Source organism: Cupressus sempervirens, chromosome 11 (assembly GCF_028749045.1).
Source record: "Cupressus sempervirens isolate cs-2001-9-10 chromosome 11, ASM2874904v1, whole genome shotgun sequence".
NCBI lineage: Eukaryota > Viridiplantae > Streptophyta > Pinopsida > Cupressales > Cupressaceae > Cupressus > Cupressus sempervirens.
The window spans coordinates 381,253,451-381,272,622 of record NC_143128.1 but is presented as its reverse complement, the minus strand read 5'-3'; the positions used below and the strand labels follow the sequence as shown (position 1 = coordinate 381,272,622).

The 19,172-nt window shown below is 35.0% G+C and overlaps 1 protein-coding gene across 1 annotated transcript in view; it reads left to right on the top strand.

The window, feature by feature from the left end:
• Positions 1-19,172, top strand: part of LOC149529640 (uncharacterized) — a 156,357-nt gene that overhangs the window by 17,233 nt on the left and 119,952 nt on the right. Inside the window, exon 4 of the mRNA XM_089810591.1 lies at positions 18,150-18,255. Coding sequence (XP_089666717.1) covers positions 18,150-18,255 — 106 coding nt within the window. The remainder of the gene's footprint in view (positions 1-18,149; positions 18,256-19,172) is intronic.

Here is a 19,172-nt window from a genome sequence, read left to right as displayed (position 1 = left end):
CTGAGTATCTTGTTTGGTAAAGGTATATTTGCACATGTGGCATTGGGGAGCAATACTAATGATAAGTAGGAGATATTTTTGCACAAGTCAAATTGGGATATTGCTATCAGGATTCAACTGTGTAGTTTTTTGAGTCAAACTTATTCACTCATGTTTCATTAGTAGTGCTTCATACGAACCCATCTCTCATGATAATGATTGCGACACTTAGCACTCATTGCATCTAGGTGATGCTCACAGAGATGAAGCATTTGGACTTCCCAGCAGGTCACTTCATGTTTAACTACGGAGTTTCCTCCATGGTTAAACCCACTTTGTTTGCAACCCCATTTACAAAATCTTCAGCAAGTGTTGGGCCTATGAAGCATTCATTAGAAAGTCCCTTAAGCTACCCAATTGATAAGTAGGAGATATTTTTCCATAACAAGTCAAATTGTGATATTGCTATTAGGATCAATTGTGTGGTTTTTTGAATCAAGCTCATTGACTTATGTTTCATGAGTAATGGCTTAGATGAATCCATCTCTTATGATAATGAATGGAACACTTCGTACTCATTGCAGTGCAATATGGAGAGGAGAGCTGACTCCCAAATCATTGTGGTGAGTAAGTCGAACGTGGAAGACACTTGGCTAGAGTTTGTGAAGCGGTTAAGGGGAAGGAGATGTCTAAGATGGAGGATGAAGAGGTCCTGGTTGCTCTCCAGGAAGAGGAAGAGGGTATGGGGGCGGGGCGCAATAGGCAAGGGGTGGGCAAGAGGGGATGAAGAGTGTAGGGGGGGAGGGGGGAAATGAACCGCGAGGCTGAGGAGGGCATGATCAGCTAGTGGGAGGTGGGAGGTAGTGAAACTGCAGACATAGGGAATGGAGGCACGGGTAATCGTGTAGTCAACCACGCTAACACCACCAGAGGCTAGTAGGTAAAGAGCTCGGAGCGAGGGAAGCACAAGAGGCCATTCAGAATCACGAGCCCAGAAGAATCACAAAGTGGAAGGAGGTGGCGACCATAACTGAAGAGAGGCCCCTGATAATCCTTAGAGGTACACTGCAGAACCATGTTGACAGGATCAGTCTCGGAAATGCAGGTAAGGTTGTAGCCATGGTCATGAAGAGGAGTCTCTAGGTCCCATGTACACGCATCGAAGTCCCACAAGATAATGATATCATCCATAGCTGCAAACTTGGAGATGCAATCATACATGTCCATAAAGGGGTCCCTGTCGTCGGTGTTGCGAACATATGATGAAGAGATCGGTGGAAAGTAGCGGACAACCACGAAGATATCACAGTGATGACGACTCATGCGATCAATACGGATCCACAAGAATCTAGCATAGGTGTTGGATTGAACAAGTGATATAGAGCTGAAAATACCATCTCTGGCTAAACAAGCAATGCCACTAGAATTACGAACACCTTTAGAAGCGCAGACCTCATCTCTACAAATAGACAACCACTAGTAGCTGGCATATCCAGGAAGAGGATGGATGTGGCTCTTGTGAGCCTGTCATGTCCCCATATTTATAAGATTCAATGATAACTGAATTAATAATAGAATGAATTATAATATATTATAATGTAATTTATTATTATATTAATAAATATAATAAAGAAATTAATAGCATATAGTATAATATTTTTGAATCAATCATCTATAATTAATATAATAATATGATGAATAAAATAATCTATCACAAATAAATATTTTTAATATGACTATGATTTATATAATAATATAGCTATTATATATATTATAGTATAAACCATTGAAAATATCATATCAATAATACATTATATTAAAGATAGATCATATAATAATATAATCATCTTCGATAAGTTTTATCCTTTCAATATAACCGTTCATCCCATATATTCAAAGATATATATGTGGAGAATAATGGGGGAATAGGGAGGGAGAATGACTTATCTTCTATATATGAAATCTGAAGAAGATTCCAGTCAACAAAAAAGAGGAAGTGCAATACAAACACAAAGGCAGCAATTGCAAGCTATATGTGTTGAAACCTATTTTTAGGTGCAAGTAAGAGCACGATAATCATGTAGGGGAGATTATACAGAGAATCAAGTGAAATTCCAGTCAACCATAGAGAGGAACAATACTGCAGTTATGTAGGAGGATTCTAAAACATATGGAGATTTGGGGTTAATAGTTGGAGGGCAGATCGTTTGCATCTTACATCATATAAGGAAGATAATTGATAGCAATGCGCTCAAGCATCTAAGCAGTCAGCAGTGAAGTTTTTAGAAGACAAGATGGTCACCGTGAGGCACCGCAAGTAAATATGTTCTGGTAGTTATGGCCATCTAGAGAAAAGACTGAAACAAAGTGACAGGAGTGGTTTTACACACCCACTTAGTTCAGATTTGAGCATATCAAATAATAAATCCGCCACGCATCTAAGAACGTACAATACAAAGTTATAAAGGAGATCACAGGAGCAGATTAAAGGGTAGATGATAAGAACAAAAGAAAACATATAGCAGAATGGGAGATCCCTACTAACCACATAAAGCCAATAAGAGCATAAAAGCTGAGTCGAGAGAGAGACAACAACGAATAGCAAGGATATGTATATACACACACACACATCAGATTTAAGGATATAAGGATAGGATAGCAGCTCTGGAGTTTAAATACAGAGACAAATAACTGCAATTGGATATTAGAAGGAATCAACAGAAATAATTGGAGAAGTGTCTCGTGAACATATCTAGCAACACATGTAATTAGCGGCGAAGTACATAAGGGCATCCACTGGTACCTCTTGCATCCCTCACACTTACCATAGAAAAGACTATAAACTTCACCATCAAAGATATATATACACACACACACACACACACACACACACATCAGATTTAAGGACATAAGGATAGTATAGCACCAGCTCTGAAGTTTAAATACAGAGACAAATAACTGCGATTAGATATTAGAAGGAATCAACAGAAATAATTGGAGAAGTGTCTTGAGAAGATATCTAGCAACACATGCAATTAGCAGTGAAGTACATAAAGGCATCCACTGGTACCTCTTGCATCACTCACGCTTACTATAGGAAAGACTATAAACTTCACCATCAAAGATCAGAAGAAAGTTCAGCAACTTCAGAGTAAGGAAAAGACAGTATACACATTCAATCCAAGTTCACGGGAAGGAGGATATTTAGAATACATTGTATTCACATTACTATTCCCTGAGATCAAAGGAATTTAAACAGAGGGTCAAGGCTTTTTGGAGGACATTTTTACATCAAGGAAAGGAATCCTTACATCAAACTCACAAACAAAGGAAATGATAGTGTTATAATTGAAGAAATAATGCAGAGATCAAGAATTTCTAAAGATTGATTAGGTGATTGAAGTACTAAAGGACCAGGGACAGTACAGTGGTATCAGAGAATGTTCTTGCCATCCTGGAGGGTTAAAGTTGTTATACAAAATTATTCATAGAAAGAGAAAAAGGATAACTCAAGCATAAAGTGTTTGAACTTTGTACAATTACATGTGAAGAAAATAAATTGAATTCATATGCATGGCTCATATAGTCTTAATACAGATCGGAAGCTGAAATAAAGACAGTTGAGAATAAAATGTATATGAACATAGATCAGATTTCAGAGATCATTCTGAGAACATATAGTTAAACAGATAACAATCAAGTTATATGTTAGCTGCTCCATTCCTACAGCAGAAAACAACAAACCAGAAACAATTGGATTAAGAGAGAAGCCATCATTCTGAGTCAGAAAAGAAAAAACGTACACAAAAAGCAGATTGCAAATTGATGAACTCAAGTTCAAGAATTTGTAAACAGATCACTTAAAGGATTGGTATCAAGATATATTATGTACCAAACCTATCAGCTACGATATGTGATATATTACTGCAGTAGACATTTGGTGAAGACATTTTATTTCAAAGCCAGTAAGAGAAACATCCCTAGACCCAATTAAGTGACCAAGATATATCATCTATTGTGATAAGAATCCATTGATCAAGCAAGGTATAGGCAATAACAGATATAAAATCAGATCAGAAGTTGTTTACGAGTAACTAAGTAAATGACTCCTCATTTGTATAAAATTGGAATAACGATTAAAGCAAGGACATTCTCAATTTAATGTTATAGTTCCTAGTATGGAATTAAGGCAGAGAGCTAACCTCTCTGAAGGACTTCACAAGATACTCTATAATGAATATTCTTAAGGAAGTAAGGCAGGGAATTGAGTATTCTCTGAAGGAACCAGTATATACTGTTAAGGAAAAAATATATGCATATGCAAGGATGGATACACCCAAATCAGGTATCCGTAAGGCTTAGGATGAGAAAGAACTCTCTCCTAGGAAGGATGGATATATCAAGATTGGTTATCCATAAGGTCTTGATGAGAGGAAGTAATGTGAGGAGATGGTGCTTACTGGAGAGCTATTCTATTAATTAGAGCCCTCAGAAGCACTCCCCCAGGCGCTAAGCATCTGATCACAACCTCTCCTTAAGAAATGGATTAAATTGGGAATTAGGATCTTAAATTTTTTAGATTTACGAGAATTGAATCATGAATAACTCTATACATGTTTCCTTGGAGTATTAACATATGATGCTATCTATCAAGGAAGTAGACACCACCAACTCTGATAGTACGGAAATTGTAATTAGAGGACGAAATCTACCAAAGCTTTTAACATGTGTATGCTCCGTGCCTGCATTGTGTCTTCATGCATCAATGTGTATACTTCGTGCCTTCATACACTAATGTATATATATTTTGAGCATGCTTTGTGTTTTCATATATCATATTATATGCTTCTTAGTGAGTGCCAATGATGTTCTTAGTGAACATTGCCATCCTTGGCAGAGGACGTTCCTAGTGAGCATTACCACTCAAGGCAGAGGGCATTCTTATAGAATGTTGCCATTATTGGCAGAGAGCATTTCAAAAGATTCTAAATCTTAGAGGCTTATTTATAAAGGTTAAGCAACACCTATTGGAGGAGAAGAAAGTGCTACATAATACCAAGATAAGTTTTTCTTTTAAAATTATTCTTAGTATTTTAAATGACATATTGTTATTTAAAAATAAAATCTTATCGTTCTAATCTCAAAATAGAATTGTCATTTCAGGATTGGAATTATGCCAAAGGATCACATTGCTTGAGGACAAGCAATTTGAGGAAGGGCAGACTGTCATGTCCCCATATTTATAAGATTTAATGATAACTAAATTAATAATAGAATGAATTATAATAAATTATAATGTAATTTATTTTTATATTAATAAATATAATAAAGAAATTAATAACATATAGTATAATATATTTAAATCAATCATCTATTATTAATATAATAATATGATGAATATAATAAAAATAAAATATTATAATCTATCACCAATCAATATTTTTAATATAACTATGATTTATATAATAATATAGCTATTATATAAATTATAGTATAAACCATTCAAAATATCATATCAATAATACATTATATTAAAGATAGATTATATAATAATATAACCATCTTTGATCGGTTGTATCCTTTTAATATAACCGTTCATCCCATATATTCAAAGATATATATATATGGAGAATAATGGAGGAATAGGGAGGGAGAATGACTTATCTTCCATATACGAAATCAGAAGAAGGTTCCAGTCAACAAAAAAGAGGAAGTGCGATACAAACACAAAGGCAGCAATTGCAAGCTATATATATTGATACCTATTTTTTGGTGCAAGTAAGAGCACGATAATCATGTAGGGGAGATTATACAGAGAATAAAATGAAAGTCCAATCAACCATAGAGAGGAAGAACATTGCAGATACGTAGGAGGATTCTAAAACATATGGAGATTTGGGGTTAATAGTTGGAGGGCAGATCGTTGGCATCTTGCATCATATAAGGAAGATAATCGATAGCAACGCACTCAAGCATCCAAGCAGTCAGAAGTGAAGTTTTTAGAAGACAAGACAGTCATCGTCCGGCACCAAAGTAGAATATGTTATGGTAGTTATGGCCATCTAGAGAAAAGACTGAAACAAAGTGACAGGACTGGTTTTACTCATGCACTTAGTTCAGATTTAAGCATATCAAATAATAAATTCGCCACGCATCTAAGAACCTACAATACAAAGTTATAAAGGAGATCGTAGGAGCAGATTAAAGGGTAGATGATAAGAACAAAAGAAAACATATAGCAGAAAGGGAGATCCCTACTAACCACATATAGCCAATGGAGAAAATAAGAGCATCAAATCTGAGTTGAGAGTGAGAGACAACAATGAATAGAAAGGATACATACATACATACATACATAAAATTTAAGGACATAAGGATAGGATAGCACCAGCTTTGGAGAAGTTTAAATATAGAGATAAATAGCTGCAATTAGATACTAGAAGGAATCGACATAAATAATTGGAGAAGTATCTCGAGAAGATATCTAGTAACACATATAATTAGCAGCGAAGTACATAAGGGCATCCACCAGTTCCTCTTGCATCATTCATGCTTGCTATAGGAAAGACTATAAACATCACCATCAAAGATCAGAAGAAAGTTCAGAACTTCAGAGTAAGGAAAAGATAGTATACACATTCAATCCAAGTTCACAGGAAGAATGATATTCAGAATAAATTGTATTCACATTACTTGCTTTTTGTAGGACATTCCCTGAGATCAAAGGAATTTAAACAAATGGTCAAGGCTTTTTGGAGGACATTTTTACATCAAAGAAAGGAATCCTTACATCACACTCACAAACAATGGAAAGGATATTGTTATCATTGAAGAAATAATGCAGTGATCAATAATTTCTAAAGATTGATTAGGTGATTGAAATAGCAAAGGACCAGGGACAATACAGAGTCTCAGTAACAAACAAAATGTTTGCAAACACCACCGCATCCCAAACAAGACCAGGCAAGGGCTATAAAGAGCCATTCCCATTCCAATAGCCGACAAGAAGAGAGCAAGAAGAGGACTCACTCTTGCTCAACTACTGGCGGGACCGTCATTTGGCCACAAGGGCCAGTCTCGATTCCCAATCACTGGGGGGGAGTCATGAATCACTGCCCATTTACCACTGCGCCTAGCCTCCGCAACAAGGCCACTGGCTTGTTTCAACTTTGTCACCTGTGATCTCGTGAGATCCTCATCGAGGAAAATCTTAGTGGGAAGAGGAAACAACTTCCTCTTCGCTCTACGAGCCCATAGTCTATCAAATAGAGAGAGGAACCATAGGTAGAGAGTGATCGAACCCATATCTATCCAACGTAATATTAGAGATGCCAAGTTGGTCACAAAGAAAGGAGTGATTGATTGAAGTGGGGTCCATTGAGGGAGGTGGAAGGCCCCTGATCCACAAATTAAGTTTACGAGCACGCCTCACCCATTCATCATTAATCTTCCCTTGAATCAACTTCTCGACACTCAAAAGAGGTGCACCCCTAGTATTGTTACACAAGGAAGCCCAACTTTTAACTTTTTACGTAGTTTCGGTTAGCAGGGAGCAATGTTGAGCCACAATTTCAGTTTGCTTGTCCTTCATGGTGTCTAAATCTCCCAGCTTCCCGATGACCGAGACTAAGCTAGACTTGATACCCGTTGTTTCAGTGGTAGAGAAGTCACTCAAAAGAGCTTGATTGGAATCTGTCTGTAGTTTGAGTGTTGAGATTGTCTTTATGAGAGTTGCCACAACATCTTTTAGCTTTAGGTTTTCAGTTTCAAGCTTCAAAAGAAATTAATAAGTTAGGGACGGAGGTGGCTAAGAAAGCGAAGCCATAGCAGAAGTTGACATGCTAGGTGAAGCAGACAATAAACCGCAGGGCCTTTGCAAGAAATAAAAACAGGTGAAGTCGTGCTGGAAAAAGAACAGCACATAGTAATGCACAGAAAAAACTAGACCGCCACAACATCCAAAAGCAGAGTGTAAAAAAGTTATGAGCAGAAATGATTGATGCAAACAAGCAGGGAGATGGATAGAGAAATGCTTGATAGGAAAGATTTAGCCATCGTAACGCAAAGCACATCTAAAATGTCAGAGAAGAGCAAGAGGCACACACACACAACTGCAACCAACATTACACGGGAGCCCATAAATACACGTCAAATATGTATGGCATGAAGTAGTACACAAGTACGTAGTAGACATGTAAGACATGAAGCAATACACAATGGCACAAAGCATACACAAGGAATGTTCTTATGGTGTGAAGCAAACACAAGGCATACATGTGAAGAGCATGCACATAATACACATGGTGTAAGCATGCTTATATGAGTCAAGAAGTAGTTAAAGTTACATACATATAGAAATGCAATGTTGGCCTACTTGATTTTATTTTGGTCCTATGTAAGAAAAGGACTGAATAGCCAACTCTAATTAAATGATGGTTAAAGTAGGTTTGTCCCTAAGTTTGGCAGGATTATTACTTTGATATCATTTGTAATTTTCTTAAATCGGAGTTTACATGTTTTTACACAAACAACAATTCCGACAATATGCACTAAAGCAAATCTAATTAGTCTTTCACAATTTTGAGAAACAATGGATATATATATTAAGGAGATCTAGATAAACATTATGACTAGCTAACTATCTCATAATCAAATAATAAATTAGTTTCGGTAGGAAACTCGAGAGGGCACACACAAACTACCTAGCCCAACCAAACTTGAGAACACACAACATTCATTTCATGGCAACTTGCTCCTTATCCCACAGAGCAGCATGGATGCCCAACTATGACTAGTTCCATTTCTTGGGGTAATCAATTTGCTTTTCAGCCCGCAAGAGGCCGAAATGTCGAACTATGACCAATTCCATCCCTTGGGACTTAGTTTGGGCCAGCAGTAAACTATATCTCCCCGGATTTTTTCCTCCATCTTTACATTTGATTGATTATGGTGTAAATACATATATATATATATATATATATATATATATATATATATATATATATATATATATATATATATATATATATATATATATATGCAGAAATATAGTATAAAATCAGTCTTATTGTAAACAATATTTATTGATTGCATATATTCAGACTGACTGGGCTAAGTTCTTAGGAATCAATATCTATTAATGAATATGGGAGGATTGGCAGCATGAAGTATTAACAAGGCTTCCGGCAAGGCCGGGGGGCCCTACAATTCTATGGGACCGCATAGAATAGTAGGGCCTTATTCGGGAAGGTGATTCCTACCAAATACCGATATAAGGCTCAATAGCTGTACATCTGGATTTGATTCCCTTATATCAGATTCGTCCTTGGATTGAGGTTTGAATGATTAAAATAGGTGAACAGATGGAATAATTGATTGTTAGTTTGTTTTCTTTATTCCCGATTGATGTTTGATGGATGATTGAATGATTTTCTCCGGTTTGATATATTAGTGAATGATGATTTAATAAATGGGAATTCATAGGGTGAGGAGTGATGATTGATTGAGCTCTGATTTGATGTATTGGTGAGTGATGACAAGTCCCTTGAATGGTTGGATTAATTTTCCTTTATACTTTATTTGTGAAAGCGTCACCACCTTTCATTAGAATTGAGTCACCAGTTTTGATTGTTTTCTTTGAGATTAATATATTATTGCCCACTTTGATCTCCCTTGAATGTTTACAAATAAAAGCTTCTCCCTTTTATATCTTCCAACTTCACATTCACCACCCTTTTAAAGAGTTACAGCCCTTCATAACTTTTGCCTTTTGAAGTATTCACTTCCTTACTTTCTTATCTGTTAATTCCTGCTTGATTCAGCCCTTCACTTGTCTCTTCCTTCCTCCTCCTTTTAAATGAAGTTTTGAAGGAGTCACAACTTTCCATCTCATGCCTTTTGACCATTGATTAAACTAAACTAAAGTTTATCTATGTTATGTTCAATTTTTTTCTTTTATACTTATAATTTTAATTTAATTCATTATTCTTTTACATTTTAATCCAGTTGTTATTGTTTCTTATTAAATCCCATTTCATAAAGCGGGACATTGCACGTTGTAATAATTTTTTTAAATAATTAACAGCTGTCTCTATCAACAACTACTTAATTTTATAACAGTAGTTTGCTCTATGATTTTGATGTTGATTCTTTCTGCAACATTAGTATATTTGTGTAAGAACCCCAACGGTTCTACCTCAAATTCATTGTCACTGAAATGTTTTGCTTTTGCAAAAGTTTATGTTTTCTATGCTTATTCACGGTTACAGGACATAATAACCCGGCCAAAATAACCCTGGACAAAATAACCCAGCCATAATAACCCAAGGACAAAATAACCCAGGGTCATAATAACCTAAGACAAAATAACCCATGGTCAAAATAATCCATGGAGATAATATTCCTGTAACAATATAGAGAAAGGAAAATAAAATTTATAAATTACATATTTTTCCTAAATTTTTTTGTATTTTTGACAATATATGAAATAGAAATACAATGCTTGAAATTCAACTTGCAAATTACCACAATGCTCTTACAGATTCGATTCACTAATAACTTTTTTTTTAATTCTTCACCAGTAGGATATGCAAAAACGATATCATGCACGAAGAATTTATTCGAAAACAGAATATAAGAAACCTGTAATGATTTTGCTTGCATGTAAAATATCCCAGATTTGATTGCAGCCATAAGAAATTAATCACTGATGGCTTCTAGTAATCACAGACTTTGAATTAAGGCACATGACAACCAAAACATAACTCCGTATAGTCTAACACTACCCAATTCAATCACATGCAGCCTCCAAGAGCAAATCGAAGGCCTCTGTGATAAAAAGTAGGCAGAAACAATAATGCCGTCCCTCCAATTAATGCACTGGCAGCCCTTAATTCCTAACACAGCCCTTCATACAGCTGCTATCTGCATTAAATTAACACTCCCTTAACTTGCAACTGTATCTGAGATGAACACTATAAATCCTCTTCACAATTCGATCACCAAATTAAGCACATTCATTATCTTTGGATGAGATTATTGTTGGCACAATTCACTGGCAGAAATCAACCAATTTAAAGTACAAAATAGTTTGAAGAATTCCCAAGTCTTCCAGGTTCCCCAGTTACTGAAACCCTAGGCACCACTCCTCTTTAAATTCACAAATGACAAATTGCTCAAATGAATGCTTTTTACCTTGCATTGAAATCATTTGTAATTGTCAAATGCAAATCAGTTGGAAGCTTCAAGCTTACACTAATATTTTATTATATTTTCATAGTTGAAAAATTCGAATTTGGCAATAACTCGGCCAACCCAATTTTTTTGAAAATCTCGGAATTGTCAAAAACTCGGTGAAAAAATCGACAATAACTCGACACTTTTATTGAACATTTGAAAATATATAATTTCTTAAAATATTCTTACAAATAGATACATACACCAAATTTGTAAAACTTATTTGATATTTCCATCATATATATTTTTTCGGTTTTACAAATTATATATATATATATATATATATATATATATATATATATATATATATATATATATATATATATATTTGTTGACAGCCATTTTAAAAAATCTGACAAATATATTTTATTATTGCAAACTACGTACAAGTTATATATACTTTTAGTTTTTATATAGATTTAATTTTAGAAAATGCAAATTACAAATTATATAAAAGTTATATAGAATTTTATTTTTTTTACAAATCTAATTAAAAATAATCTCAAACATTAATATTTAAATCTATTATAAGTTTTAATATTTTAGAAAATTAAATATATATTATTATATTCTAATTTTTACATATGTAAAAATTTATAGAAATTTAAAAATAAATTATATGTACGTACCAAATGTATTAAATAAATTATATGCATCAAATGTAATATGTATTTACATTTGACACAAACATACAAAGTAAAAGATCATTGACATGAAAATATTTGCACAGACATAAATTTTTAAGTATAAAAATTTACCTTTGTTTGTATACTTTTATGTCTGTTTGCGTAAGTATGTTTCAACAATACGTTTGTGCTCAAAAAAATTATGCTTCTAACTTCAAATGTTCTACAAAAATTCTTTATTAAAAAAATCAAGAGTCGAGACAACGATAAAATTTTGGGCATGACCGTCAAGTTCAAATGTTGCAGTTGAATTTTCTTGGCACGGTGATCAGTTTGCATTGTGTTTTTCCCCATTTTCTGTGTATTTATTCCACCCTCTGGTTTTTCCTTCGTGTTGCAGTTGTGTTTTCATTTTCTTACATGGCGTTCACATTTTCTTACACGGCGAATTGTTGACTAAAATGAGTCACAACAAAATAATTTAATTTCTTTCTGTAAACACAGTGTTTGCCTAGTTATATTGCGCAATTTAGCAAGTTTTTGAGGTAAAAATCACTGCGAGTTTTTGGAAAAAATGGAACCGAATTTAAAAATGATAGAATCATTTGGCAGTTTCTATGGCGATATACCACAAGATTTGTGATATCTTGCAGAGATTTTAAGCTATGATATTTTCTTTTATACCCATATTGAATTAGGGAAATAATAAATAGATCCACTCCATTTATTATAATGTTCATTTAATGCACTCATTGAAGTCGATTGGCCCCTTTCTAATGAATACTTTATATTATAACCCTTTAATAATAAATTATAATAAACAATTCTTTATTAGTAATTAATACCTTAAACTTGAGCTGGTAAACTTATTCCACTTAATCAATTGATAAACTCTGCTAATACAAAGTCCAAGTGCACTGCTAAAACTAGCAACATGAGTATAATTGACCTGCTATTAATAGTAAGTACCTCAAACTAATTGAACCGATGAATGAGTCAATCAATTTGCATACCATGAGTCCGGATGCCCCTACTAGATATGGCATTGACCATAAGTTGACTTACTATAGATAGTAAGTCCCAACTGGAAGCTTCTTCAATACCACCGTGACTTCATACTGCTATCAAATTGTCTAGGTGCCTTGCTAAGGATAGAAACTCTAACTTACTGAAGATAAACACTTAAATAGTAAGTGTGCCGATCTGACTCAAATGAAGAGCAATCTTGAATATCCTTAGTGTTTGGAGTTGGAATTGTCCTCCAACTTTGCCAACTGAACCCTCAGAAGTTTTGAACAACTCCATTAACCTATGAGGGTTAGGAAATAGACTAATCCATTGAAAGATGATACTTTTGAAAAAGGGAGATTTCAATTTGTGGTGTTGCTTTTATGTGTCATAACTTCCGAACAATCCCCTAGCACAAAATATTTTTGTGAGTTTGGTTTCTATTGTTTATTTTGGGTAGTTTTAATAATTTATGCAAGGGATCTCTATTGTATTATTGCTTGTGCTTCTTTGGGGATTTCTACCCATTTTTTGCCTGATATTGGCTTCCCTTTCTAGATGCCCCTACCAGATATGGCATTGACCATAAGTTGACTTACTATAGATAGTAAGTCCCAAGTGGAAGCTCCATCAATACCACCGCGACTTCATATTGCTATCAAATTGTCTAAGTGCCTTGCTAAGGATAGAAACTCTAACTTACCGAAGATAAACACTTAAATAGTAAGTGTGTCGATCTGACTCAAATGAAGAGCAATCCTGAATATCCTTGGTGTTTGGACCTTCAACTTTGCCAGTTGGACCCTCAAAAGTTTTGAAACACTACATTAGCCTATGAGGGTCAGGTAATAGACTAATCCACTAAAAGAGGATACTTTTGAAAAAGGAACATTTTGATTTGTGGTGTTGCTTTTATGTGTCATAACTTCCGAACAATCCCCTAGCACAAGATATATTTACGAGTTTGGTTTCTATTGTTTATTTTGGGTAGTTTTAATAATTTATGCAAGGGATCTCTATTCTATTATTGCTTGTGCCTCTTTGGGGATTTCTACCCATTTTTTGCCTGATATTGGCTTTCCTTTGCCTCAAAATTAAATTTTTTAAAGTCTAACTGTGTATCAATAATGGCATTTACCATGGTTCCCTTTCTCATTCGTTATCTCAATGCTTGTTTCCCCCCTTCTTGTTGTGCTCATTGCTAAACTATCTTTGATTGTGTGATCTTTGATCATACCATTTTATAAATTATTATTGAGGTTTTTGTTCTTCTAATCCATACTAATTTTCATTACTAAAACTCTACAGCTGTTCATTAATTCCTTGGTGACTTGACTGGGTTCAGTATCATCCATTTCTTAATGCTAATTGAAGTTTACCACTTCTCTGTAGGGAAGCCCTTTGTTTCTACCATTCTACGTAAGTTAGATTTTGAATCAGCAGAAGTTTGGAGATAAAAGACATGCTTTAACAAGATGACCATATTCATGATATAGCCTATATAGTCTATTCTTAATCTATTTTGGGTAGCCATTCTAAACCTTCAAGGAGGAAAATACTGGTCTTTGGGAGAGGCTTTTTTGAGCCAGTCATCACACATAAAAATGATATAGTCAGTAAGGTTATTTGTAATATAAATTGCTCATTGAGATTTCCAGACCTTTAGAACACTTGTTTACTCTAGAACTTATGTGGCAAGGCATATATCATAAATATCAGTAAAAGCTGAAAATTTGGAAGAATAAAAAACCAAGGACCATCTTGACAACAGATATAGGAGATGTTCAGAGGTTGTTTCTCATTGGGTTTTCTATCTCTTCTTGGCAACACATATAGGTCATCAAGAGATGGCTGGATCCTAAGGAATTTATACACCATCCCTTGAGCATCTAAGATTGAATTCTTCTCTTACAGATGTTTTGGATCTAAATCCTAGATTAAATTCTCATCCAGTTCTTTTAAGATTCCTTTAGTCATTTATTTATTTGTTGCTTTGGTCACTACTTCCATAATCTTGGTTGAAGGCAAAGTGTTTTCCTCATAAGGGCTTGACAAAAGCAAGAGAAAATTGGAGTTGGGAAGGGAGGGGTAGTAAAAGATCTTATACCATTTTTCATGGATGACAAACAAAGTTTACCTACACAAACTACCAATTAGATATGATATATCATTTCAGTGCATTCCTGAATACCTAGAGGAGACATTTCTTGAAATATCTGTTGACTAATTTTGCAATGAAATACAACCAATAATCCAAGAACTTTGGATATAATTTTCTCATTTAGATTTAAATTGTGACATGAGTGCAATATCAATGATAGATGCACAACATTTTATAAAAAACACAGGAAGAAAGATACAGTCACCTGTCCACTATATTTGCCAATTGTTTCTGTCTCTAGACATAGTTCTGGATGTGATTGATGATTAATCCATGTTGGAAATTGTGGGTGTCCAAGGTTCTGCTACAATTTGTATTGAAGGGAGTCCCCTGGCCTTTTTTGGTGATCACCACCCTGAATGCAATGTCTTTGAGATGCTACCAATGGTGAAGATTGTGCTATGTTCTTCACCTTCAGATTATTGTTCAATGCCGCACTTTTGGACTGGCTTTCTGCAAATGTGATACAGTCTCAGTTAACCTGATCCCACATCTGAAGTGAGACCATTCACTAGACCGCAGATTAATTATTGATGACACTGACTTATATCCTTTGTGATAGCTTGATTGTGTGCATCTGAATCTATGCTCAATGATTACTGTGTTCCACAGTAATTCCTCATTAACAATGTGTTTGTGCCAATTACCTCTCAGCAAATGCTCCTTTGAAACCGGCCAATGTGAACTGTAGTCACACAGAAACTTGACAGTGAGTGTTTATTATCAATCATTCTCACAGTGATTGCGCTCAAGGGAAGATCATTCCTTACTGTATTATCACACCATATGATTGCCTTAGTATCCTGGCTGGTGTCAGGTGAGCCCAGTCAAATTGATATTTCTCTTGCAATGCTCATTCTTTGCTTATCATTTAATGCTCAGACAGGCTGTGTCCCAGTGGTTGCTCAACTTGTTCACACCAATCAGCTCATAACGATCGTGCCACTATAATTCCTTAATTCCAAACCATAGGACTTCGGTGACCAATTGATTGTCCTTTGGCATTTTATTTGATCTGGAGTTGCAATTACACTGTCATAGGAACCTGAATGAGTGTTGATATGACTCTTAAGTGCTTAGTTGGGTTGTCTTTGGTTGTTGGTCATTCTGGCTTTTGGAAAAAGCAGCTCAGTCAGCCTTCTTGACCTTGACAGTGGTATCCGATGATAATTTCACCCCTCGGTCTTCCTGGATCAGCATTGCCCTTAGATTTCAACCGCAAATATGGACATTCAAATTAGCCTATATTGGTGGCGTTGTTTGCCCCAATTAGATAAAATGACACTCTAGTCTATAATTTGCACTGACTGGTGATACAGAGGATTAAGAATTACTCGGTTGCAATGTCCTTGATTGTTCAACCCTTCCTGGCCAGATATCAATGCTAAACTAAATACAAATGCGTTGCTAGGAATGACTACACAAATATTTGAGGGAGATCAGGTCGAGGTAAACCCACCGAAACTCCAAAGATGCTTCTCTTGTAGAGCTACAGCAGAAACAATAATTGAGTGCCAAATCTTCGATGCATCATTGCTTCCAAATGATCTTTTATACTACCTCAATTGACAATTTCCCTCCAATTTTTTTTGAATTAAAATGGGCCCTTAGGAGGAAAATCATTCAAGTGGCCTCAATTAATATTTTATTTGTAAGTTCATTGGGCCCTGAATTAATTGCATTTAATTTCCTTTGTCAAATTTAGAGGGACAGTGCATTTCTCCCCAAATTTCTGTTCCCGCCACTATCAAAATCAACTTTATCTAGAGAGACAGTGACCTATGCATAAATCTGTTTTTGACATTAACCAATATGAATGATATGTTGATGGAAACTGTAAAGTTTCTGCAAATTCTTTGTGATCAAACTGAGATAATACCTTCTCCTATTCTTGCTGAAGATGATCTTCCTTTAATCAGACTTGTATGAAGAGATGTCAATAATATATATATTATTCTGAAATGTTTTATTTCTGCAAGGATTCGTATGGGGCAAACTTGCTTAAAGGAGCAGACTATGTTCTTTTTTGTGTCCTTTAACTACAACCAAACCCCATATAAATAAGGTAACCAAAGGGCATGTCCCTGATGCAGGAGCATCTTGGGTTTCTTTGTAATCCTGCACATTAGTTCATTTTGCCTAGTTCCAATTGGGCCGACTTTGCACACATTTAATTTTGGTATAGTTAATTATATTTGATGAGGGCCGACTTTTGGTCTCTCTATGTTCTAGAATTATTCGTAAGCCATTTTGGCAAGTATAAGTAGGGTGTTTAGGTTTAGGGTTAGGGCAGATTTTTGGGGAGAGTTCAAAAGAAAAGAGATATGTGGATTTAAAAAGCTGATTTGGAGATCTGGAAGTTGTACATTTGTAATTGGTCGTAACCCAAAAGGCCTTATAGCTGGGCATGTATGCTGAATATTTGATGAATCAATAAATATATCCTTGTTCTCTCTCCCCTTGTTGCTGTTCCTCGTGTTTGCTTCCGTTGTGTTAACTCTTGTAGGGTGGTTTGGATAGTTGGGTGTGCCTTTGGCCCTAGTTATTCATCCCTTGCCTGCATCAGTCCCTTGAAGGGACATGACCCTATCTAGGTCGGCCCTTAACTGATTTCTCATAATCGACACCAAGGAGGGATAGTAATTGTTTGTTATCCAAACTAACTATGATTAGTTTAGTTCAAACTTAAATGCCATCATCCAAGAGAGATGCCGATCATGCCTTAGACAAGGCGCAATTATTTATAGGCCTTCTATGCAAGAATAGATCTGTATGATCTTGTGCAATCAGATCAGTATTATATCGAAGTTATAGATTTAACAGAAACATGCTGAATTATAGTTCCTTTCTTGCTCTTTGTTTCACAGTTCCCTTCTATGTTATGGACATAACTCCCAAATGAATGTTCCATTGTTGGAAACATACCCAATTCCAAACTCCACCCACTCCTTTTTTTGTTTCTTATATCTTGATGTTTTATCATATTCCATTGTAGATTGTTGTATGTAATGTTTTATGATTGAATAAGAACATTTAAAATGTCTGATTAACGCATTTGAAAATTTGGATATAATATGTTATATTGTAGTCATAAAATTCTATGAGATGATAACAGTTGTTCTAATTGTGAACATACTTAGGGAGCCTTATCATCAAGGCCATTGGAGGCACAAGCAGCTTATGGTGCAGTGATCCTCTCATTTCTTGGTGGTCCTCATTGGGGCCTCGCCATGGTTCACACACACGGTGATTTTTCTTTCAATTTTTGAAGTATTTTTACGATTCTTAATATTATTTTCAAGTATATATGTTCTGGTTCATAACTGTGGTACACTAAATGATATATCAAATGCATCTACTTTTCAATTTTATTTAACACAACTCCATATTGCAGAGAGCTTTATCTCTTTGTTCTGGCAGACATGGCTATATCTTCCTGTCATTTTTCATTATATATTATTTCTTCCTAATCAATTTGGTTAGTTATAGGCAGATGCAATTAAAATTTAAATTGAAAAGTCTCCTAATCTAAAAATAAATGACGTGACATTATAAGTCTAGCCACACCAATAAACGTACCCTTTTTTAATAATATCCAAGAGTATTGTGATCTTGTTGAATGTGCAGTTCCTCTTATTGCATGAGGTGACTTCAGTAGTCACGACAGGTTGAGCACAGATCTAGAAATTAAATGCATCTGGTTTTCAATTTTATTTAATGCAACTCAATATTACAGAGAGCTTTTTCTCTTTGTTCTAGTAGATATGGCTATATCTTCCTGTCCTTTTTCTTTATATATTATTTCTCTCTAATCAACTTTGTTAGTTACAGGCAGATGCAGTTAAAATTTAAATTGAAAATTCTCTTAATCTAAAAATAAAAGACACGACATTATAAGTCTAGCGACACCATTAAATGTACCCATCTTTATAATATTCAAGAGTATTGTGCTCTTGTTGAATGTGTAGTTCCTCTTATTGCACAAGGTGATTTCACTACTCACAACAGGTTGGCACAGGATGATCTCACCAAGATATAAGTTTGCACACACTCGGTGGTAGTCAATGTAGAGTGTGGAGCTTCTGGCATTGTGAGGGCAAAGAATTTTATAACATTTGTGAGAGAGGTCTCTAGACTATTATTCTCTCAATTTATGAAGCATG